The sequence below is a fragment of the Rhamphochromis sp. 'chilingali' genome (genome assembly GCF_963969265.1).
Source record: "Rhamphochromis sp. 'chilingali' genome assembly, chromosome: 6".
NCBI classification, from domain to species: domain Eukaryota; kingdom Metazoa; phylum Chordata; class Actinopteri; order Cichliformes; family Cichlidae; genus Rhamphochromis; species Rhamphochromis sp. 'chilingali'.
The window spans coordinates 6578541-6603982 of record NC_137933.1 but is presented as its reverse complement, the minus strand read 5'-3'; the positions used below and the strand labels follow the sequence as shown (position 1 = coordinate 6603982).

Genomic DNA, 25442 nt, shown 5'->3' with positions numbered 1-25442 from the left:
GAAGTGACTTTGTTCCAATTTCACTCAGTTTGTGGACTTCGCTACCAAGGGACACGGGTCCCTGCTCTGTGCTGACATTAAGGCTTGCAGCTCTCAAGGCAAAACCTGGTCCGCCATCAGCCCAGGCACAGACCAATGCTTTCACTTGGCACAGCTGAGACTGTGAAGAAGTGGTCTGAAGGCCCATATGTTTCTTTGGCAAAATTGTTTTTAATGCACGACCATAGCTGGACTGGCCATCGGGCGTACCGGGAATTTGCCCGCTGGGTCGATGGTGATTTTTTTTTTTTTTTGGTTTTATGGGCCGATGATTTATTTATTTTCTTTCATGTAATGGTATAAACAATGAGAGGTGGTGGATTGGCCAGATGCTGGCCGATGTGTAAAAATAACTCAGTTGTTTGGTGGTGGCTATGGCGGAGCTTCCACAGAGGCCAGCAGGTGGATGAGGGAAAGGGGAGGCAGGAGAAGAGACCCGAAGCAGCCGCCAGTCCGAGTGTCAGGTGAACTAAACTTCAGGTAAGAAGTTATGACCTGCAGTCTATCTGGGTCAGATATAAACCAAGTTTAGTTGTAGTTTATTTTCGTTGTGCTGACTTTTTACAGTCAGTTACAGTAATTCGTACTGCGTACTAGCTAGCATGATGGAGTTTCTACAGCTGGGTGGGTGCTATGATGTTACTGATAGTGAACTTTATTTTATTCATAAGGTTAGATAGTAGAGTTGCCAACTGTCCCGTTAAAAAACTGAATCGTCCCGTATTCAGGGAAAATATTACGCGTTTCGTATTGAGCTGAAAAGAAACAGTTTGTCCCGGACTTCAGCTAGAATGAAAAAAGACACAAAGCTGGAGTTATTCTGTGTCTTTACACTGCAGCTGCCTCTTCTCCTCTCATTCTCTCCCCTCCCTCTCCTGTTGCTACTTCAATCATGAAACTGATCAATGATCAGCTGATTGGCTTTTCTCTCTTGTTTGTTTATCGTCCACTTTGCGCCAGAAAGAGGAAACCAGCAGATGTCGCGTTAAACAACAGCAGCACGTTTAAGCTTGATCAGCTGTTGTTAGAATTTATTTAATATTAATTTCTAGTATCAGCTGATGTTTGCTGGAGCCACAGCTGTAAAAGCTGCTGGTCATGATACCGGTTTGGATATCTAGTGAGAGGGAAACATGAAGACGAAACCAGGAGATGTCCTTACTGAATCATCAGAGCTGAACAGGTGATGGAGAAACAGGTTTACCTTTTAGGTGACATGAATGAGTTGAAGGGAAGTTATGAACTGTTTCTGAGAGACAAATAACACCAGGATCCTTTTCTAAGCAGCTGACAGCTGGTAACTGTGCAGGGGCGGCTCTAGCAAAGTTTTGCCAGGGGGCCAGGTAGGGCATTAACATGAGAATAACTTTCTTATTCTCATTTAAAATGTCTTGCTTTTAATAAATAATTATCTGAATCTTACAACCAAAGTTTTTATCTGATGTAAAATGTTGGTATATGTATGATTTCATACATATACCAACAAGACAGTGTGCATCACTGTCACAACAGCGTTTGTTTTCATTCAAAGGCTTTATGGCTTTTCCTATAATACATGGTGGGCCGGTCTCTAGTCAAAATGCCCGGGCCAATTTTTTTTGTCCCAGTCCAGCCCTGGGTACAACACGCAATGAGTTAATCTGAGAGGGTGCATTAAAAAATAAATGGCCGGGCCAGCGGTGCACATTGCAAATTAGCTCGCATAGACACATTAGTTGTGCCGCTTCTTAATGACGGTATCTTAGCTAACAACCCCAACTATCAGATTCAACTTGTAATTGGCTAAAAATCACTTAGCCTACCGGTGAGAGCGACATTGCTAGCTGGCAGTTATTTCAAGCAATGTTGAATTTTCCACATTCCGACACTTCAAATGCTTCAGGAGCTCTCCGCTCAGCGCAGCATCAGCACCGCGGAAATACACTGATACATCCGTAGACTCAAGACAGAATTCACAATGCGTTTTTGGGACTTTCAGGTGTATGGACCAATGTTTTCTTTTCTGATCAAACCAGAAAGCTTTAATGAGCAGCTGGATTTGTCTCGCATTAACTGGCTGAGTTAATGCGACATTGAAATGCAGCTGATAGAAATGAAAACCTCGACTCTGTGGGGGTCAAAGTTTGCAGAACTAAGAACGCAGCTGGAATCCACAGCTGTGAGTGTTCATGGAGCTTGCATTTTCACCTGCTGGACATCACTACCTGACAAGTTTAACTGTCTTCAGAAAATTGCATCAAAAATCATCGAAAAGGTTGCCGACCCCTAGTGTATGCCATCTTCTTGTGGACACCTCTGTCGTTGTACAAACTATCCGCTGTTTTCTGAACTATCCCTGGGTTACCAAACACATCAAGAAACTCCTGAGTGAGACAAATAGGGTATTTTGTTCAACTCCAAATTCATCCAATAAAATGATGCTCCTAACACCTCAAACCCTCAGTGCCCCTCAGCTGTGTGTCATACCCCAGCACTGCTTTAACCTAAGTTAACAATCTGAGCTGGGACCTGAAGGCCCGCCTGTAATGTCCATGTGTGCACCAGTCACTGTAACCACGGGAGCCAAGCAAAGTGACCTGTAGTAGCCTCTGCTGATTGCTACTTGTCACTAACAGTGGACAGTAAAAGGAACGGCCATGGCTAAGCTTTAAAAGCACTATCCAAGTACAGAGTATTTACCATTTCTATGGACAAGCTGTGACAGAAATATCCCTATTTTAGAATGAAGAGGAAAAACTGATTTTAAAAAGACCAAAGGAGAGGAGCGAAATTAGGTGGAGGGAGAAGTTGAGGCTATGTGAGAGAGGAAGAGATGGAGGCTGGGAGGGAGGAAAGAGTCAAAGGAGTCTCACAATGAGGCTCTTTGTGCAGTGAGTCCGGGGCTCCCTGGCCTGCTTTCCATCCCTCTCTCACTCATTTACTTTCTTTCTTAGATTTCTTTCTTTTCCTCTCTCTCTGTTTTCCCCTCCTCCCCCCTTCTCTCCATCTTTGACAACTCTGCAGAGTCATGCACACATAAGTTGCTCTCAAGGGTGATTAAAGCTGTGTCTGGCCAGGGTAACTGATGTGAAAGGCTATACGTCCCTCACCCCTCCAACCACACACTGTCTGATGTGCCTTTCTCTTTACCGACATTTGAATAAGGTTCCTCATTAAATGACAAAAAAGTGGTGGAGGATAAGGAAACAAGTGTATGTTAGATGATTGGATGTTTTTATTTTTTCTTGTTTCCAGCGTGTGTTTGTGTAGCTGTAAGTTTGTACACAGGGGGGTTGGTGGGGTGTGGGGGAAGAAGGGGTGATGGTAGGGATTTGGACCCTATAAATAGCCCAGTGCAAACTACTGGGCCTAACTCTGTCTCTCTTTCCACAAGAGATTTTCACTGCCCAGTCTGTGTTGGAGACTCAGCTAGCCTCTTAAGCCCCAAGGGGTTTCTGAGCTTCCTGCTCGAAAATGCAATGCCCAAATTTAATTGATTATTTCTCTGCAATTACAAACTCTGTGCTTATAATCTTGGTATCAAAATAAAGCTAACACTTGTGAAATTTCATCAGAGGTGTAAATATTGAAGCAGATATTACTGTGTCAAAGTTACTGAGACTGGAACACAGAAAAAGTAAGTAGATTTTATCCTCGCCTAATTTATTTATTTATTTATTTTTAGCATATAACTCTTTTAAAAATATGCCTCAGTTCACAATTCATTCCAGAAATTCAGTAACCAACATATAAACATCATCTATGCAAAGATTTATGTTTCTACAGTGAAACAGTGGAAAAATTACAGCACTGTCAATACATGAATATCCACACGTTGTACAAAAAATGTCCAATTTTGGCACACAATTGGACATCATGCCAGTTGAATTTTTTTTTTTTTTTTTTTTTTTTTTAAGGTATTTAAGAGCAGAAATGAATTAATTTTATTAACAGGCCTAAAAATGCTTTTTTTAAAAAATATATTTGTGAAGAATTAACCACACATTTACATGGCAATGGCCCTTTTCTGCCGTGCGCATGGTGCGTTTAATAGACCCTGTCACTACCCGATCTGTACCGGAAACCCGATCGGTACCCCGCATGCGCAAATCTTACGTCACTTCCTCTCTTTGCCAACATTGCGACATTCAATATATTTGAATGATACGGTTAGCGCCCAGTCAGTGTTGCCAACTTAGCGACTTTGTCGCTATATTTAGCGAGTTTTCAGACCCCTTAGCGACAAAGATGTGAAAGCGCGTATCGCTTTTACTCTCAACAAGCAGTGGGTGCTGTAACGGAGTCAGTTCTTCTTTTACTCTTTTACTCTTATGCTGTTTTGTGGATCACAAGGTTTAAAACTACTTATAAACACACAAAGTAACTCTACCAGAGTGCCTATTTCGGGTCACTTTTGCCAGTCCAAGCCCGGGTAAAGGAGCAGGGTTGGAATTGTGACATTAAAACAAACATTAATTGCTAAAAGAAATTTAATTTGTAGTTCTAAATAAACTCTAAATGCATTTAAGATGTTTTTTACTCACTTTATGTCTCTTCCACAATGTTATTTCTCTCTCCAACAACAATAGGTTACAATTAGATTAGCATGACCAATTATGCAAATTAGGCGATGACGTCATTTTGCGACTTTTAGGACAACCAATAGCGATTTTTCCTTACTGAGGAGTTGGCAACACTGCGCCCAGTTAGCTCCTAGCATTTTTTAACAGCTCTGCCTCCTTTTCGACTACCGGGACAATGGATAATCCGTATCCGCAACAAATTTTTGCTTTTCTCCTCAACAGAGAGCATTCCCCGATTGAACAACGGCGCCGTAAAATAAGAAGAATGGTGCCTAATGACAGGGTTAATAATACAGACTTTATAATATGTCACGTGAAGATTCAGCAGCCAGATGAAGTGTTTACTGGCAATTGACAGTGATAGCGGACATTATCATCACTTTTTCAACAATCCTCTCCACACAGACCAGCATAAACACACTCGATTATCACTAAATCAAATTTAACACACGTATGTAATGACGCTAATTCAGTTTACAATAGGGTTCATTCGCTCAGTCAGCAGGTGGCGGTATCCTCGTACACTGGGGAGTACACTGCCATTAAATGAACAGAAGAAGAAGAAAACCCCTGCACATGCGTGGTACGCATCAGGTAGACCCGATTTGTACGGTCCGACTTTGCACATGCGCAGTAAGGATCGGGAGTCCCGATCTGTCACTATCTTTTTATTTTTTTGTTTTTGTCTACATTATATTAAATGTTTTGTTATCGGAAACATTTTAAGAGATACTTGTTATTCTTAACATCTTAACAGGTACTCTGACCTGTAACTATCGTAAAATGCTTCGACCGGAGGTAGACACCTTTCGCGCATGCGGGGTACCGATCGGGTTTCCGGTACGGATCGGGTAGTGACAGACCCTGTGCACGAGAAAATGCTAACTTCCTGGTTTGAGACCGGATGTAGGGTTGTACATTTCCGGTAGCTTTACTTTGCAGTCAATCGCTACTGCGAAGATATGCTCCAAAATCATGTCCAAAACTCAAAAACGGAAAGATCGCGTTAAATTACAAAGAGCAGAAGGTGGGAACACTCACCACTGTTGTCATAAAAAAAATGTAATGATCAATTTTGACGTTTAAACAGTTTAGATCGATCAGTTGTTTACATCACTCAAGGAAAGCAGAGCTGCATTACAAAATCAGAAGACACATCGTCCACATTCAGAAGCACATCTCTGTATAGTGACTGGTCTTATGATTTAAACAGGCAAATGTTCAACATTCAAACTACAGGTGAAGAATAGTCAAACTAGATGTCTCCTCGTTATGTCGATATCAGCTAGTCAGGTACACACCCACACAGCATGTTAACAAACTGTGGAAAAAAAGCCACACAAAAAATTAATGATTGCTGGTAAGGGTTTCTATACATTAGCATTTACGAAGGGTATGTTGTGACTTACCTTCAAAATTACAGTGGTCCCTCGCGGTTCACCTTTCACCTCACTGTTTCGCAGATTTTGTAGTGCATCACATTGTGTCCTGCGTCCTGATCGGCTGCAGACGATCTCCTCCGTCACGTCTCTCCTGTACAGTACAGAATCGCTGCATCGATCGCTAGCAGTGTGACTTTGAAGTGCAGTACTGTATGTCGACCATGTCAACAAAACGTTTTGCACCGTCAAAAAATAAAATTGGCTACTTGATTTCACTTATCGCTGGTTATTTTTAGAACATAACACCCGCGATAAACAAGGGACCGCTGTTTACAGATACTGAGAAATATAACATTTGAATCTTTCTCTTTTGCTCTGAGGCGCAGGGGAAACATATCGACAAGTCGATGAACATCATTTACAGATATGTTGGGTAAATGCCCAAGACATCTATAGAAATGTAAATCGCCGCTTGATTCATTAATTTGCTTAACTTGTTTTGGACCATAAACAAGGCGCTAATAGGACACCGGAAACAAAGCTCCCCACAGGTGTTTCCACACCGGAAGTAGCATATGCTATTGGCTTCTGGCCCTTTAAACTCTGAGCGGCTGTAACTTTGGTTTCTTTTGGTCAATTTGCATGATTGACACCTCATTTTAATCGTTTGAGCCAAACGATTAAAATGTAACAATGTAACAATGCCACAGTAACAATGCCACGTTCACGTCACTTCAACCAATCAGACGTTGCAAGGCCAAAAACCACGTCGGCCCGAATTTACTGCATATGACGTCTGTCCAGTCACATGTCTGTAGGTGGGTCTAAAATGGAGGTTGTCAAAGGAAAACAGCTGTGATGCGGCTAGTTAGGCGTGGTAACTGCTGATAATCACGTGGCTACCGGCGAAAGTAACTGAGGAAATCGGGATGGTAAGCCAATTTCTGTCTTATAGAATTTGCGCCGCTGTGTGGGTTTTTTTGTGGTCTTCTTTGGCGGCTCATTCAGTGAATTTTGGTCAGAGTGTGGTGAAACTTGGTGTTTGGAGTCAGTAATAGCTCTGGAAGATAACTAGCCTTTCGTTAGCCGGTTATATGAAGTCTGAAGAATTTCTTGTTCGGTTTCGTTTGTTTAGGGGACGTCTGCACATTTACGTAACTGCTCGTTTAATCATGGTTTGTTTTCGGTGTGTTTGGTGGTTGTAGAAATGGTTTATATGACATTTTAGCTGAGATTCTGAGGTTTCTGTGGATACCACACATGTCTGGACTTATATTTCTCACCCCGTGTTATAACCGATTAAACCTGATCTCCTCCTTTTTGCCCCCGGTACCGGGGGCATGGGGCTTAAGTGGCTAGGGACTAAATGGTTTGAAGTGGTTGCTAGGTTCCTATTTAGGCTGCTAGACACAAAATTTGCTAATACACAGGCCCTTGGGTTAGCATGCTAAATCTGCAACATATCTGTTTTTTTTTGTTTGTTTTGTTTTGTTTTTTTAATAAATTGCTTCCTTCAGGAAGTCAAGTTGTCATCTGTTTGTGCTCGATGTTTTCACTGTTGTTCTTGATTTCAATATGTTTTTGTATCTGCACAGATCTTCAGTTACCAGTGACAGAGCCAGACATCAATAATCGCCTTGAGTCTTTGTGTTTGAGTATGACCGAACACGCCTTGGGAGGTATGTTTTTCACCGATCCTCATATTTAACTGTAAAATACAATGCTGTGATATGAAAAGCTTAGTTTGGCTGAGGACAAGAAGAAGAGCCTTTTATAAAGAAGTGCTCTAATAAGCTGCATAATCAATAATATAACGTTGCCCAATGAAAGCTGTGAAATTTCCAGCGCAGCATTGTGAGCTTTAAGGGAAGGTTTAAAGTGGATTGTAGTTGGTGGATGCAGTGGCTGTCAAAGTTCCCCGTTTCTCCTGTGATCTAAAGAAGCGCTTAATGAATCCAATCACAAATTTTCACGAAAGACATTTTAAGCGGCTCAGTTAGCTGAAGTTGTTATTTTCTTACTATGTTCAGGTCATGTTCTGTTTTTGACACAGGAAGCAGTAATCAGTAACCTGTTTGTGTGCAATATTATCTATTCTGTTTCTGTCATGTGAGAATTGGAACAAATAGTAAGCAGCACACTTTTGCTCTTTCTCAGATTCTATCAAAGTCAGATAGCTGGTGTCTTACTATGGCTTGATCTCCTCAATTGATTTTAACATTGATGTAGGACCTGATTGACCCTTCCCAACACTGTTGGCTTTTAGAGCTTTAGATTTTGACTCCAGACTTGTTGGAACACAACAAGGATTTTTCAGATGCTTTTGATTTTGAAGTTTAAATCTGGCAAGATAGGTCCAAAAAATGCTAAGCTGGGAAACTGACAGCGACTCTGCAGTAAAGTCAAGTTCATTTAAGACGAGGGAGATAAATGGAATAACCACAGTATTTACAAAAAAAAACAAGTTTTAGCAGCAGCTTTCGCCAGTATATTATTAGATATGAGCTGCTGAGCAACTTGGAGCGATGTGACTTTTTGATCCAACTCATTGATTCCCGAACTGTGGGCCACAGCCTCCTAGTGGCCTGCTGAAGTAACACAGCTGTGCTAGAAAATGTTGTTTACCATAAATTCTTATTTTTTATAAAGGTTTCAACATTTTAAAATAAAAAAAAAATAGGACTACATAATTAATAAATAAACAACATTTAGTTTTAGTGAGTTGGCAGTCTTAGTTTAGCATGCCAGAGTGTTACTGTAAACATTATTTTTAATTGATGCCTAATAATACATGTAAACGCATAATCTAACGATATGAACAGCTTTAAAAAAAAATGTTTATAATGATGTGGCGCTTTAAATGCTGATCTTAAAAAAAAAAAAAAAAAAAAAAAAAAGCCATGTCTTGTACATTAAATGAGCTTGTAAATGTGTCAGTACTGTACAGGACTGTAGTGGATGAGACCTTAATCAAGTCAGACTGTTGTTGACCTGGTTGTGGAAACTATACTCGTATGTACAGTGAGTTTTAGTCTCGTGGCCAAAACTCAGCTGAAGTGAAGACAGTGCTTCTCAGTCCTCAGCACAGAACGATGAACAAGTGTTGCTTTATGCTGCCGTATGTGTGTGTATGTTTATGTATAGCAGAACTGGGCATAGCAAAAAAAAACGAGTGCATCGACCTTTAAAAGATAATAAATAAATAAATAAAAATGCCCTGTATATCAGAATTTTTACCTTTTTTTTTTTTTTTTTTTTTTTTTTTTTTTCTGTTTTCTGAAACATAACTTGGTAACTTAACTCAAACCACAGGAAGTGACCTAAAATGTTTGATGGCATATAGAAAAATATGCTGACTTCTGGCACACAGATGGCCTTTTTAGACAGCCTGGACTAAAATGAACTTTGATTAAACTGCTTCTCGACAAGTGTTCCTTCTCAATTTGTCATGATGTATATTCCCAAACTGCACAAAGTAAAATTGGACTAAAAAAAATGCAAAAGTGTACACACTTCCATCAAGCTGCTTAAGCCAGTGTTACTTTAACAAGCCCAGGCTTAAAGGCCTTTGGGTCAATTATAAAACAAAATTCAAGGATAGCTTAACCGTCATAGTTTTGTTTAATGCAGTATATTCTCCCCTTTGCGACACTATTAAACAGCAGCATGCGAGGACATTAGCCCTAACCCTTTTTCTCCTTTTCTTTTTTTCTTCTCGTGGAATTAGAAATCTCCACTGGTGTGCAGCTTGATAACGTTTTCTTCCTCAGCCAAACCAGCAGCAGCAGGTGTCAGACTGTTGTTTTCCTCTGAAAGGCTCTATCAGTATTTTGACAGATGTGTTGTTTTCTCACCATGACAGTGTGAGCCCTAGCCCCCTTGCTGTTCACCGAATTAGCAAAGCTTCATGCTTTCAGTTCAAATGAGATGACATCATTATTCATAGCCCAGAGTCACAAGCTCCACTACACAAGTAGCCGGATCAGAATTAGATTTGGTACACATAAGAAGTCAAATGGCTGTTTTTTGTTTTTTTAATTTAGTAGAGGGATTAACAGGATGGAGGGGCATAGCTATGTGTTTATAGCTAGCGTGGTTTGATTGTACTGATTTCTATGGTGTCACGTTCAGAAATGATAGAGAAATAAATTCTCTAGAATTCTGTAGACTTGTGTGAACTGGTCTAGAGAATGAAATATATAAATATATGAAATGTAAATAAATAAATAAGTAAATAAATAAATAAATAAAAAAAATATATATATATATATATATATATATATATATATATATATATATATATATATATATATATATATAAAAAATAAATAAATAAATAAATAAAAAAAAAACACAACACCCAGCACGCCCCTGCGGGCGGTTTATCCTTCAAGCTCGGGTCCTCTACCAGAGGCCTGGGAGCTTGAGGGTCCTGCGCAGTATCTTAGCTGTTCCCAGGACTGCGCTCTTCTGGACAGAGATCTCCGATGTTATTCCCGGGATCTGCTGGAGCCACTCGCCTAGCTTGGGAGTCACCGCACGTAGTGCTCCGATTACCACGGGGACCACCGTTACCTTCACCCTCCACATCCTCTCGAGCTCTTCTCTGAGCCCTTGGTATTTCTCCAGCTTCTCGTGTTCCTTCTTCCTGATATTGCTGTCATTCGGAACCGCTACATCGATCACTACGGCCGTCTTCTTCTGTTTGTCTACCACCACTATGTCCGGTTGGTTAGCCACCACCATTTTGTCCGTCTGTATCTGGAAGTCCCACAGGATCTTAGCTCGGTCATTCTCCACCACCCTTGGGGGCATCTCCCATTTTGACCTCGGGACTTCCAGGTTATACTCGGCACAGATGTTCCTGTACACTATGCCGGCCACTTGGTTATGGCGTTCCATGTATGCCTTGCCTGCTAGCATCTTGCACCCTGCTGTTATGTGCTGGATTGTCTCTGGGGCATCTTTACACAGCCTGCACCTGGGGTCTTGCCTGGTGTGATAGACCCCAGCCTCTATGGATCTTGTGCTCAGAGCTTGTTCTTGTGCTGCCATGATTAGTGCCTCTGTGCTGTCTTTCAGTCCAGCTTTGTCCAGCCACTGGTAGGATTTCTGGATATCAGCCACCTCCTCTATCTGCCGGTGGTACATACCGTGCAGGGGCCTGTCCTTCCATGATGGTTCCTCGTCTCCCTCCTCTTTCTTGGGTTTCTGCTGCCTGAGGTATTCACTGAGCACTCGGTCAGTTGTGGCCATCTTCCCAATGTATTCTTGGATGTTCGTTGTCTCATCCTGGACTGTGGTGCTGACACTCACCAGTCCCCGGCCCCCTTCCTTCCGCTTAGCGTACAGCCTCAGGGTGCTGGACTTGGGGTGAAACCCTCCATGCATAGTAAGGAGCTTTCTTGTCTTTATGTCAGTGGCTTCTATCTCCTCCTTTGGCCAGCCTATTACCCCAGCAGGGTACCTGATCACGGGTAGGGCGTACGTGTTGATGGCCCGGATCTTGTTCTTACCATTCAGCTGACTCCTCAGGACTTGCCTGACCCTCTGCAGGTACTTGGTGGTTGCAGCTTTTCTAGCGGCCTCTTCATGGTTCCCATTCGCCTGCGGGATCCCCAAGTACTTGTAACTGTCCTCTATGTCTGCAATGTTGCCTTCTGGTAGTTCAATCCCCTCAGTTCTGACTACCTTCCCTCTCTTTGTTACCATCCGACTACACTTCTCCAGTCCGAACGACATTCCAATGTCATTGCTGTATAGCCTGGTAGTGTGGATCAGTGAATCGATGTCTCGTTCACTCTTGGCATACAGCTTGATGTCATCCATGTACAGGAGGTGGCTGACAACTGCTCCGTTCCATAGTCGGTATCCGTAGCCAGTCTTGTTAATGATCTCACTGAGGGGGTTCAGGCCTATGCAGAACAGCAGTGGGGACAGAGCATCTCCTTGGTAGATCCCGCACTTGATGGTGACTTGTGCTATGGGCTTGGAGTTGGCCTCTAGTGTTGTACGCCACATCCCCATTGAGTTCCTGATGAAGGCTCTTAGGGTCCCATTGATCTTGTACAATTCTAGGCATTCCAGTATCCAGCTGTGGGGCATTGAGTCATAGGCCTTCTTGTAATCAATCCAGGCAGTGCACAGGTTGGTCAGTCTGGTCTTGCAGTCTCGGCTGATTGTTCTGTCTACCAGTAGCTGGTGTTTTGCGCCACTGGTATTCTTGCCAATTCCTTTCTGTGTCCCGCTCATGTATTGACCCATGTGCCTGTTCATCTTAGCCGATATGATGCCTGACAGGAGCTTCCATGTAGTACTGAGGCAGGTTATTGGTCGGTAGTTGGAGGGGACCGGTCCCTTCTTGGGGTCCTTGGGGATCAGGACCGTCCGACCTTCGGTTAGCCATTCCGGGTGTCTCTCGTTAACTAGCAGCTGGTTCATTTGTGCTGCCAGACGCTCGTGGAGTGCAGTCAGCTTCTTCAGCCAGTAGGCGTGAACCATGTCGGGCCCTGGTGCTGTCCAACTCTTCATACTGGAGACCCTTTCTTGGATATCTGCCACTGTGATGGTTACTGGACCCTGTTCAGGGAGGTCGCTGTGGTCTGCCCTCAGATCCTCTAGCCACTGAGCATTGCCGTTATGGGTTGCATCCTTCTCCCATATGCTCTTCCAGTATTGCTCCGTCTCCAGCCTTGGTGGTGCTGTTCTCTTATTGTTCCCTTGCCACTGAGAGTACACCTTTGCTGGTTCTGTGGAGAACAGCTGGTTTATTCTCCTGCCTTCTATCTCTCTGGTGTACCTCCTCAAGCGGCTGGCCAAGGCTGTGAGTCTTTGCTTGGCAGTTTCCAAGGCCTCAGGTATGGACAGCTTGCTGTATTTCTTAGGCACCTTATTTGTCTTACCTTTCTGCAACTCCGTTAGTTGGCTAACCTCCCTCCGTGCTACTTTGATCTTGCCCTCTAGCCTCCTTCTCCATGGAGGGTACTGCCCCTTGTCGCTGTTCAACTTGTAGCCAAGCATCTCACTGATCACTGCTGCCGTATTGTAGATCAGCTTGTTAGTGTCGGTAATCGTGGTTGTAGGTATTGCCCGTAGTGCTGCATTAACATCATCTAGCAGACCTTCTGAGGGTACTTCACGTAATCTTGGTAACCGGCTACGGGGGATCCAGGTTTCAAGCTTGGCCATGATCCTATTTTTCAGGTCAGTTCCTCTCACACTCAACGATCCTTCTCCTATCGCACTTGGGGCTATGTACCCAATCTCGGGTGGGGGTGATGATATCGCCCCCCTGACCTGGCGTCCTGACTCCTCCTTGCCGTAGCATTTGTGTTGTACCTCGTCAATCTCTAGCTGTGAGAGCAGTCCCTTCTTTCGAATGTTGGAACACTGAGCTACTAGTTGTTTCGCCGTCATTGTGGATGTTGGGTATCGAAGAATCCATAGGTCCCTCATCCTATTCATGTAGCCCCTTCCGCCGGGGTTACTTGTGTAGTAGCATTCCAACAACGCCCTGTTTTCGTCTCTTGCCCACCGATGCCTTCTTGTTCCAGTAGCCCACTTTTCGTCAGGGTGCCCTGGTTCCTCAACACCTGACGCGGACCTTGTTGATCCGGGCGACGTCCGAGCCGGCATGCCTTCATATTTATCTGTCTCGCTCATGTCTGCGGTAGGCTTGCTTAGCATAGGGGGTCTAGCCTTAGGACCCTTACTGGATACAGACGCCCCAGGCAGGAATTGAACTTGCGATCCTCTGTTCCAAAGGCGTGTAGTCTAACCACTACGCTATCCAGGGTTCGTATGGGTGCTTGAAATCCTTGAAAATACTTGAATTTTAATGTCGTCTTTTCAAGGTTTGAAAAGTGCTTGAATTTCAGATGTGGTGCTTAAAAGTGCTTGAAAATGTAACTATATTTCATTCACAATAAATAACTATCTGATTGAAAAGTTTTCTTATCAGATAGAGAAATAAAATGAGTCGCAAAATGTAAAAGCAAAATTCCCCCCACCCCTGGGCTGCCTTGCGCCTCTGTCTGTTTCAACGTGTGACCCCAACCCTCCCTCGGACAGGATGAGTGCGCTAACATACCTGTAGGTTGCTGTTTTAATGAGTGTTGATGAAAAACAACAATGGCAGTTTGCGCTCTCCAGTCGCATGATAGGTGAGTAAATAATTTTCCAGTATACGTACGTTACACGTGTTATTTTTTAAAATTATGATTATTATTATTAGCTATCAAACTCGCTGGAGAGATGATTGAAATGCACTGAGTGTGATGCAGTATGGCAGCGCTATTATGGAATATGCTGTGAACTTAACACATATCACTGCTAAGTAATGTTAGCTAATTTACTCAAGTGAAAGCTTTAAACACTAGCCTGATACATAACTAGCTAACTTAAGGCTTTCTAATTAACCCTCTGGGGTCGACGGACCCAGAGTCTCCATTTCAACTTAGGTTGAACGTGCGGACTTCAAACTATATACCAGTTTTAAAATTGTGCTGATAGGCCACGTAAAACCGATGGGGGTTTTTTTTTTCAGGTTTTTTTCTGAATAACACAGTGGCGTTTACTTCGGGAAGAAACTGTAAAAATGGCGTTTTCTAAGGAGAGCGCTAGCAAACGCTTTGCTTGTGAGTGAAAAAAGACAAAGAAAAAACACTCCTTCCCTATTTGCGGAAAAATGTACCATGTCAACCAATCAAAAATGATATGGCAACATGTGGCATTTGGTTGTTTGGGAAGAGGGGGAAGTTTTAGGAGAGAGAGAGCGAGAGAGAGAGAGTTTTGATACGTGAGAGATTTGTGACGTTTACCGTGTTTGGAGTCTCAAGTTAGTGTGTTGTCTTGTGTAGCTGTTGTTTTGTTTTGTGTGTCAGTTCTACTAGTGATCGTCACAGTTGCTGCAAAAAAGCCACCAAAGGCAGGTTGCAGTGTAAACGCTGAGTGACACACCTGCTGTCAGACCTGCAGGTTTATCCCTGTGCTGTTCTCATCTGTGTTATAGTGGACACAAACTATTTTTTGGAGTGGCATAAATAATTTGTGTGCTTTCTTATTTGATGCAGAGCACCTGATTGTTCTGTAAATAGTTTTAAATGGTTATATAAAAAACGTCTGAGCCTTGGCTGCATTTTTAGGTAAATAGTACCATATAACTTTGTTGTTTGCAAAACTTGTGCATATTTTTAAAAAATGTACAATTTCTATTTGTATTTTAAGTTATGAAAATGATTCCTTAAATATGCTTGTGGTTTCTACAGTCAAAAATATCACTTTCTACTCGTATTTTAAATTTTGTCTGAATTTAGATAAATTGTGCTGATACAGTTTGTCAAAATGAGTAAATAACAGATTGGCAAGATAAACAGTTTTTAAAGGTGAAATATAGAGGCCAAATCAAAAGTAGTCAACAACGGCCAATTACACCCTGGACCCCAGAGGGTTAAAGGCTAAAAGCAAAGTTGTCACCAAGTACTGTTTATATTTCTATGTATTTCTGCAGCTTTTTTAAGTATTAACTTGGTGCGTTTGGGTGAAATAATGGTAATATGAGGGACCGAGCCATATGGTCACAAAGAATAGCCACTTGTTTCTGTGCTACCAAAGTTCCCCGGCTTTCATTCAAAATGTGTTTATGGTCAGCACCTGCACATTAAACTACTTAAACAGTCAGTTAGAGCTGGGCGATATATCGAGTTTTTAAAACATATCGATATATTTTTATACGAGATATAAGATGTGACAATATCCTTTATATCGATATAGTCTATGTTACGTTATAATTATAGTTGTGGAGCCGCAAGTTTGCCTCTCTTTCGTCCACTTTTGTCTCTACGCAACGTTACTCCGCCTCGCCTTCACTGAAGACAACTCCCCCTCCTCCCCCATCGCTTCACATGCAGGCAGCGACAAGACGGACACGGCAAATCTCCGTTAACGAGTTACTGCGCATCGCCCCATGCGTGGGGCTGGACGGCGTCAACGTGCTAACGAGCTAAACATGCTAACGAGCTAACAGCACTAACCCTAAAATCCTTTCATTCTCTCAAAAGTTGATAGCGCGCCTTATGTATGAATTCTGGTTGTGCTTGATGGCCGCGAACTGATTTTATGTGGTACACGGCGCTCAGCAATCTGTCAAAAATGTTTGAGTACGACTTTGGTAAGCTACGGAGCTGCACCGCTTGATAGATTGTCGGCGCATTACGGCTACCGAGGAGCTTCGCGGAGTGATACGTACTGTGCATCAACGTAATATTACCGTATTGTGTGTGGATAAGGACCATAAATGGCACCTGTAAGAGACGTGGTTATGACGCGGATTTCAAATTCCAGGCTATCAGTCACACAGTAAAACTTGGGAACAGAGCAGCTGTGAAATCTGTCTGTCTTTGTTATTACGCTCAGCGTCTTTTAGTTTACATTTTGACTGCACAATTGTGAGCTCTTTGTTTAGCACAAAAACAACCTTGTTTTCTTTTATTTATGGAGCATTATTATTTAATGAATGCTCATAATTTAATTTTGAGTAATTTTTCATGTACATCTGTGCTGTATGTTAATAAAAGTGCCTGTGTGACATCTGGGACACAGCTTTGACTAAGAACTCTCTTTTTGTTCTTACTTTATGGCTTAAAAAAAAAATCGAGATATATATCTTATATCGCCATCCAGCTAAAAAATATCGAGATATGAATTTTGGGTCATATCGCCCAGCCCTACAGTCAGTGCTGTTCTCCATGCCTGTCTGACATGTTATTAGCACAAACACTTTAAAGGTGATCATTTAGGACTTCAGCATTAATACAGACAGCAATGTAGTTAGCAATAAAACAGTTTTATTGGGAATTCACTTAAAAAACAAACATCTGTCTCCTATTTTAAGAAGCATCAATATCTGATGAGAAGACTTTTTTTCAACAGGAGAAGAATATCTCTAACAAGTTGATTTGTTCACATTTTCACATCTTAATTTTTAAGTGAAATGTGCGTTTTGAGTTTATACACTATGTATATAAGGCAACGGTTTCCTTTTGCAGTATTTTTGTGCGGTGTGTTTTTCTATGTCTTAACAGAAGGGGAGCAAAGGTGTCTTTTCACATGGTCTTACTGAGGTGATGCGAATTGAAGCATGCATTGCGTGTGGGGGGTGTGCTGGAAAAGCTTGAAAAGGGACCTTGAAAGTGCTTAAAAAGTGCTTGAATTTGACCCTGAAAAAGGCGTATGAACCCTGCCTTTCACACTCACTTTAAATTTTATGCAGGAAGACAACTGAGACAAGTACAATGAAATTACATCAGCCCGTCACAAGATACTTCTGTCCAATCACAAAGAAGAAAGTTGCCCTAATGGTTCCTTATTAATGTAAGGTCATGTTTTCTCAAATATTGTGTTTCCTCTTTTATTATTTAGTTTTGTGTTTTGTACTTCAGGGTTAGAAACAAATTGGAACGTAACAGCTCCTAAACCCCATCAGGCTCTCTGTTGTTCAAATCAGCTTCATCTCCAGTTACTTTATATTGCAAAGACCCTACACTGGGGCTGGGCCATATCATACCGTTCATGGTAATACCGGTATAATATTGGGCAACACTAAGAAAATGAAATAACGCGATAGAATATGGGTAAAACACGCATGCGCAGTGCCTTTGTTTTCATACGCACATGGCGGAAAAAGCATTTCGCCGACGGAGAATGAGAAGGGCGAAAGCGGAATGTTGAATGAAACGGATGAATCAGAATTGGTTTGTAAAAATGCTGCAACTTCAGTGGTGTGGCACTGGTTTAGCATTCGTCTGTCAGATATACAACAAAGCACTATTTTTGGTAGAGCATGCTAGCGGGCTGTCGTTATTACCGTGTTGTTTGGAAAATACGGCACACTTAAAATCAATCCTTTGATTTTTCTGAAAGTCGACAGTGCCCCTTATAATCCCGTGTGCCTTATGTATGAATTCTCGTTGTGCTTACTGACCTTGAAACGATTTTATGTGGTACATGGCGCTTGAAAATCTGTCAAATGTTTTAGTACGACTTTGCTAAGCTACGAAGCCGCACCGCTTGATGGACTGTGGGAGCACTAAGGCTATCGTAGGCAGGAGCCTCGCGGAGTGATACGTACTGTGCTTCAACATAATATTACCGTATTGTGTGTGTAACCTCTTTTGAGTTTTGTGGATATTATACATAGTTATGCTGAGGATGTCGGCCAGTTTCCACTGGAAATGCCTTTTGGTTAAACTGTCAGCAAGGAATTTGCACTGTTACATTTTTATATAACTTTAATGCACATAAACAGCTGCTTGTTTAAGTGAAAATACGTAGATTTTTCTTTTTGTGATTTGTTTTTGTTTTTTTTCTCACTAATAAATTTGTGGAGTCGTAAAGTATTTTGTCTAGTGTCAATTATATCGTCAGTTATATCGTTATCGAAAATTTTCAAATGTATATGGCTGTTTTAGTTTTATGTATTATGTGTTTTATTTATTTATTTTGCTGTATTCTGTTATTCTATTGTTTTAACTTATTTTCTGTACAGCACTTTGTTCCTGTGCTGGGTATTTTAAAGTGCTTTATAAATAAAATTGGATTGGTATATCGTGATAAATATTTTTGGTCATATCGCCCTGCTCTACCCTACACTAACACAGAACAAAACCAACCATCAACCGACCTCCCATGAGCAAACACCTGGTAACAATGGGAAGCAAATCTTCATTTCAACAGGAAGAAACCTCCAGCAGAATCATGCTGAAGGAGGGGCAGCTAGCTGCAAGCAGAAAGTTAATATTTAATTTTCTCATGTTTCGTTTTGTGTCCAATTCATAAGCTGAAGTTTATCTTGGCAAACTTTGGTGATAAACCGGGAACAGGAAATGGTAGTGGTGGGGGCCTGAGGAGTCATGACTGCCTTCATTTGCACATTTGATTCCACAATCACTCTATCAGGGTTAATAACGTAATTGCTGACTTAAACTGTGATGCCTCTTCTTCTCTCTGCTGTTCCTGTTTAGATGGTGCAGATCGCACATCAACAATATGAGCTGAGGACCTGAGTGAGAGCAGCAGGACGGCGCAGGTTTGGGGAGCTCTCTCACAATCACCTTGAGGTCACCAGCCCTTTCGTTCCCTCTCCCTGTAGCCAATGGTAGAGCTCAACCAAAGGACCGGGCGGGATCCAAGATACACTAGAGAGCTGACCATCAAACCGCTCACACAAGCTATCACACTGTCCAACGGGCTGGAAAAACACGCTTCCTGCTCGGGCAGCACACTCACAGTCACCTGTATGTGAGTGAGGAGAATGGAAAGCACCGAACGCGGCCTGGAAAGTGTGTGCAAACTTTCCCCCTTGTTCCCACCCCCCACCCTGCCCTTCCCATGGAGAGGCCAGAAGCAGTCCAGTTAGCCTCAGCAGAAGAGAGATGCTGGGCTTTGGATCAGGGCTCAGTGAGACTCTCTCTTGCCCACATTGTCTGGTCCCTGCACATTGACCACAGTTTGTGGCATCTTTCAGATCATAACAGTACCTCAGACCCAAAACATGATGAGATGAGCAGAGCCACAGGGATGCAAAAAGGAAGCTTGGGATTTCCCAGACTGGTTTCAGCAGGATCACCGTGTCCAGGACGGTTTCTTGGAGAGCTCAAAAAGGCCGCTTGCTCAGTACTGGGTGGCAACAAACCTTTTTCTTTCTATTGTATGTATTTAATGTTTACATTATGATGCTACTTTCAGAGGGTACAGAGACATTTATGAATTTCAGGTATGATTTACATAATATATTCTGTAGAGCCTTGGCTTTCTACGAGCTTTACTTCCGACGAGTAGCCATCACATTAGTTTACAACCAACATACTTATTTTTATTTTAGCAACCAACAACAAAGATATGTTGGCCTGAATATTAATGGAGAGAAAACGAGATGGGAACTTGAAAGAGATGGAGGTAGCACGGAGAGGGATACGAGGAAGAAGGGGGATGTGGAGAGAGACACAGAAAGTAGTAGAAGAAAGAACCAAGCTGAAGTGATATTAGAAAGGGAAGAGGATGTTTAAAGGAGAGAGACATCAGAGGCAGGACCTTTGATTAGCTGGAGACGACGGAAGAAGATGATGTCACGTCTGATCATGCCCTTAGTCTGTTCGTGCAAGTGAGTGTAGCAGGAAGTGGATTTGGCACCATCAGTTCATCCACAGCATGTACTGTATAAATGTATGTTTTTATACATATAAATATATATATTGGGAGATTAATAAGTCAGTGGGATCTGTCTGCATGTTCAGATACTGGGAGTTAGTTATTTTTCTAAAGCAGGGGAATATGCTTAAGCTGCATGTTAAAACTAAAGGAAGATTGTGAAATTTAGAGTGGAGAAGGTGTCGGAAGCAATGGGAGGCGGATTTAGTTTCCACTCAGATCTTTTTTTTCTTTTCTTTTTTCCTTTTCATGAGAGGATTGCAACATTGGAGAAATGAAACACTGTCAATCCATGAAGGGAAGTTTTCCCTGAGATCTCATTAGTGCTTACCTCCACCTGCTGGCCAGTTGCAGTCATGGCGGGACAGATGCTGAAGTCCAGGGAGACGCAGGCACTAAAGATGCCAGCAGAACAATAAAAACTCATCGGTGAACATTTGGGCAAATATCAAAGCTGGTTGGTTGCTTGTGTATCTTGGCTTTCTGTCAGTTCTGTCAGTGCAGGCCTCCATCATATGAAAATATTTTTGTTTTTATTCTAATCTCATGGTTATTCTGTGTCTTAATATTTATCCTTAGTTGTTTTGTGCCTGGACTCTAGACTTTAAAGGATTAGGTTTATATTGAAATAAGCTGGTTAGGTTAACTCCTTTCCGTGCTGCTTTCAACCCAGCATGCGAGTCCTCAACCTGAAAGGTCAGCTTTGAGGTTTATCATTATTATTATTATTATTGTTTAGTTTATTAGTTTCTTGCAATTCTGTCATATTTCCTTTGTATCCTGCACTTGATATGATAATGTGAGACACTACAATCCAAATGTTCAAGGCTCGAGCAACGATGCTTTGCTTTGGAGTCGGATCAAACCGAGCAGACGGACACTCGTTCTCGACTGTAGCATTACAGCCTTGCTGGACAGACAGACTGATGTTGAGAAGCAAAGCACAAAAGGTGGCAACGATGAACCCAGAGACAAAAAAAAAAGCTTCTGATGCCTGTCATTGACCTGTCTAAAGGTTGGAAATACCGCCTGATCTGAAGTATCCCACACACACAGTTCAGTGGCCATACAAGACTTTGTGCATGTTTTAGTTCTTCTTTCTTTTCTTTTTTTTAAATCACTTTTCAAATGTTTCTCAAAGTTTCTTGGAAACATAATCTGTTGATTACGATGGCATTAGAATCAGAATGACCCGTTTCTGGCCAATAACAACTAGCAATTTGAAATCTTCAGACTGGTTTCTGATTTGATTAGTTTAACTAATTACTAAGGTTACTTTCCAGGCTTTTTAAAATTGTTGTCCATTGCCATTAGTTATATCGGTCACTACATAAGTAGAAATTACTGGTATGTTTGGGAGAATGGAATTTAAAAACACTCTGAGTGTGGGACTTTATAAAGACAAAAACATGCATAAATTCTGATGTGGTACCTCTCTGCAGCCCATCCTCATCCTGGCCAGCTGAACATGGCTTCAGATCTCGTGATGGCAGCTCAACACTGCAGTCTGAATCTGTGCACACACACATGATCAAGTGTGTGTGATGGTATGCATGTAGTCTGGTTGCTATGACCCTGATGGACACTTCAGATTTTACTTGGTGTGGATTAAGAGTGTGTGTTTTGCTCTTGCACCCTGAGTCATGTTTATGAACAAAGGTTCCACCAAAGCGTGAGTGGGTCACAAACCTGTTTCAGCCCCACGTGGATGCCGCACCTTTGACGTGGTCATTGTTTGTTGGTGCCCCTCGCTGACGGGCAGCATCAGGATGTCATCATATTTAGACTCTTTCAGTGTCACTGCCATATGAATCAGTACTTAAAGTAGAAACTACTATTTATTCTTTTTTCCTTTCTTTTTTTTGTTGTTGCAGAGGTGATGCTCATGTGGGTGTAATATTATTTAAAATACCATATGTATTAACATGTTATGGCTGGTGACCATAAGTACATCTCAAATATTAACATAGTTATTGTGGACTGTTTTTTGTTTGTTTGTTTTTGTTTTTCTTGCTGTTGATGAACTACGATATTATTTGTATCTGTCATGTCATGTTAAGATGTTTTGGGGGTTTTTTTGTTTTGTTTTGTTTTGTTTTTTTAATTTGAAGCCGAGATCAAGAACTGGTCCTTCAGATACACCAATCCATGGTCAATTAGAAAGTTTGTTGTTTTTAGCATAGATTGTTGTAGTGTGTGCGAGATCAGGAGGTAGATGGGTCCTTTGCGGACCCATGGCCTTGCAGGCCATGTCTTTCTTTGAGTTCTGTTTGGGAGAGCGAGGCTTCAAAGTTTCTGCGTATGCCGCTTGCAAAGGTGGCATTGCTCTACAGTTTCCTCACTGTGGATAAATCTAATGAAAAAACCCGAGACCACATTCGACCATGTATCAGTCCAATCATCAGTGCTTTCTGGCCATTTCCTGTCTGTGGCACACAACAACAACGATGACGTACATGCACAGTAAGATGGTATACTTGGAGTGGGGTGCTACTTTTATGTGTTACATGCATTGAGTGAAAATGAGTGGCGTGTTTGTATTCGTGTTGGTGGATGTGCAGTAGTTCGGCTTGCTTTATGGCACAGAGGAGGAGGCTGTGTGAGGATTTGATGGTCATTGCTGGGGTTTTTTTGTTTTCTTTACGTGAGATGCGTTCATAATGAGAAAAGTTCTGCAGTCAGTCATGTAATCAAAGGGATTATTAAAAGGGGTTTTTTGTCAGTATTTTTATGTACTTTTATATCGCTGTGCATTTATTTTTTTCCAGAGTTATGGTTTTGAATTTAAAAAGTGCCATATTTATATGAATACTGACTGACAGCAAGTTCGTGTGATTTTTAACAAAGTTGCGCGGATTGTATTTTGAGCACAGAGCAGCATGGCAGGCCTCCACTTTCTGCTCAGCGGTGGTTTCTTGCAGCGTCTGTGGGTCAGAAATACAAGTGTGAGGACAGAGGGGCATACCTGTGAGGGATGATGGCTCTTCACGTCAAACCAAATGCTTTTCCTTCATGCATATCAGCTCTGTGGGTGTCCAGGAAGGCTTCTAGCGCTGTGCCCACTGCAGTATTAACAGCTAGATGACGCCTTGATATTCCAAAAACATTTAATGTACTTTTAAGTCAAGACACGTATGCTGTTTTTGTATCTTTTATTTCTGTCATAGATTCTGCAGTTTAGTACGTTGTTTTTTTTTTTGTTTGTTTGTTGTTGTTGTTGTTTTTTGTAAATTCAGCAGCATCCATTCTGTAACAAATTGTTACCGCTTGATTGTTTGCCTTTTACTTCATTTAGTTTTATTTTATCAAAGAGCCGATGTCCTGTATTGACTGCAGGCTTACGTATATATTTGACAAAAGAATATTGTATGTTTAATAATGAAAACAAAAACCACACGAAAAGACAAAAAAAAGAAGGAAATACAGGAAGAAAAAAAAGGAAATGGAGAAAATTGAGGGGGGTGTAATTTATATTTTAAAACTGCATGCACAAGGCTGGGAAAGTCATATTTAGAATAACAAAGTAACAAATGGCAGTGCCTTTTTCTTTTTTTGTACTCGAGACATTTAGCCCAAATGTAAATGGTTTTATATGGACTTTAAAAACTGTAATGATACAGGATGAAACGCGCAGCAGGTGTATGAGGTCACGTTCACACTGCAGCCCTGAAATGTCAAAAGTTCACATTAAGCTCCACTTATATTCATGTACAGGTGGGTAAAAAACAAAAACAAACAAACATTAGCTTGATTAACTTGCGAAATCATATAGTTTTATGTTGTGTCCCAAAACCCTCTTATATTTGACACTCACTGAGGACTTTTTGGTTGTTAAAAATCAGATTTTTACCTGGCTACAGCACTGATCACTGTCCATATCTGTGATATTCAGTAACGCGTGTATGTAGAACTGCAGCTGACTGCTAGTTTTAACACCACTTAATTATATCATTACTTGTTTAAAGGGACAGAGAACAATATCCATAATAACACAGTGATTTGTCTCACTGTGACTAACTATGTAAAACCAAAGACACTCTGTTCACTGTAATGGAAGAGCTTGGTGCTTCCTGCTACCTGAGGCATGAGTTCTGATGTGTTGGATCCTCACCTGGTGGTAACACGGCGTATGCTCACTCATGCAGTGATCCATCCCATAGACTACCAATATATATATAAGATGTTATTTGCTAGATTACACCTTGCAAACCCTTTGTCCTGGTCGAATTCCTCCTTTATGCATTTGGTCACATTGGGCCAGCCTACTCTCTTCTCTCCTGACATGCTCTGTTCATTTGAAACACAGCTGCAGTCTGAAGTGCTGATGCATAGACTTTGATTGGAGGAGGGAGACTGCTCCACCTGATTATTAAGTTAATGCAGCTTCCTAGATTTAAGCTGCTTTCTTAAAATAAATGTGAGGCACGCAGGGTGAACGTGAACTCGGCCGCTCGTCTTGTTTCTGTACTCTGTAGGTACTTCTTAATGCTGAATGAAGTTAAGAATTATTCTGGTCTCAACAACAACAAAAAAACGTGTGAATGGCTATGTGACAGTGAGAGAGAGAGAGGTTTTGTGTGTGTGTTTGTGTGAGAGAGAGGTTTAGGATACATTCAAGTATTTTTAATGTGTCTTGCTGTACTTCTGTTGCGATGTACCAGAATGCTGTGACTTGGCATGCCCTGTTATACATTAAAAAAAGAAAAGAAAAAAAAGAACAAGCTGCAAGTTGTCCAGTGTTTTTGTACAAGTGCTGGTTAATTTTAGAGGGGGGGAGAGAATCTGTCTCTTGTCACAGTGTCTTCTACAGCTTCTACAGAAACACACCATCTCAGGAGTCCCAAGCTTCATCATTTTCTCTTAGTAAATCTGATCCGTTTGCTAATGTTCCAAAAAGAATGTCAGTTTTTCTGTATAAGTGCAAAGGCAGTGCAACAGTTCGCACATATGATTACTGTGACCATTACATGTTGCCAAAATGATAACCGTGACATTAAGAACAGAGTACAGCAATTCAGTATTTGCAGTATGCCATATACAAATAAACATTTGTATATGGCATACTGTATATGGTCTGTGGTGGAGGTGTGGTCTGCAGCTCGGCTGCAGAGGGGGGGGTGGCGCCGGCGAAACTGGCAAGGCAGCTGGAAGCAATTCAGTAATTATGCTCTGTGTCAGTGATGCTGGGACCTGGAGGAAAAGGGGACAGGTGGAGACGGCTGGAAAGCTGTCAGAATGAGGGAGTGAGACACTG

At 41.7% G+C, this 25442-nt stretch overlaps 2 protein-coding genes across 4 annotated transcripts in view; one reads left to right on the top strand and one right to left on the bottom strand.

The window, feature by feature from the left end:
• The window catches only part of samd4a (sterile alpha motif domain containing 4A), a 76510-nt gene extending 51611 nt beyond the window's left edge, over positions 1-24899 (top strand). For all 3 annotated transcript variants that reach the window (XM_080884699.1, XM_080884700.1, XM_080884698.1), the window contains 2 exons: positions 7579-7662; positions 19003-24899. In XM_080884699.1, coding sequence (XP_080740825.1) covers positions 7579-7662; positions 19003-19031 — 113 coding nt within the window. In that variant the 3' untranslated portion in view covers positions 19032-24899. The remainder of the gene's footprint in view (positions 1-7578; positions 7663-19002) is intronic.
• gch1 (GTP cyclohydrolase 1) overlaps positions 1-25442 on the bottom strand; it is a 145306-nt gene that overhangs the window by 96189 nt on the left and 23675 nt on the right. The window lies entirely within an intron of this gene.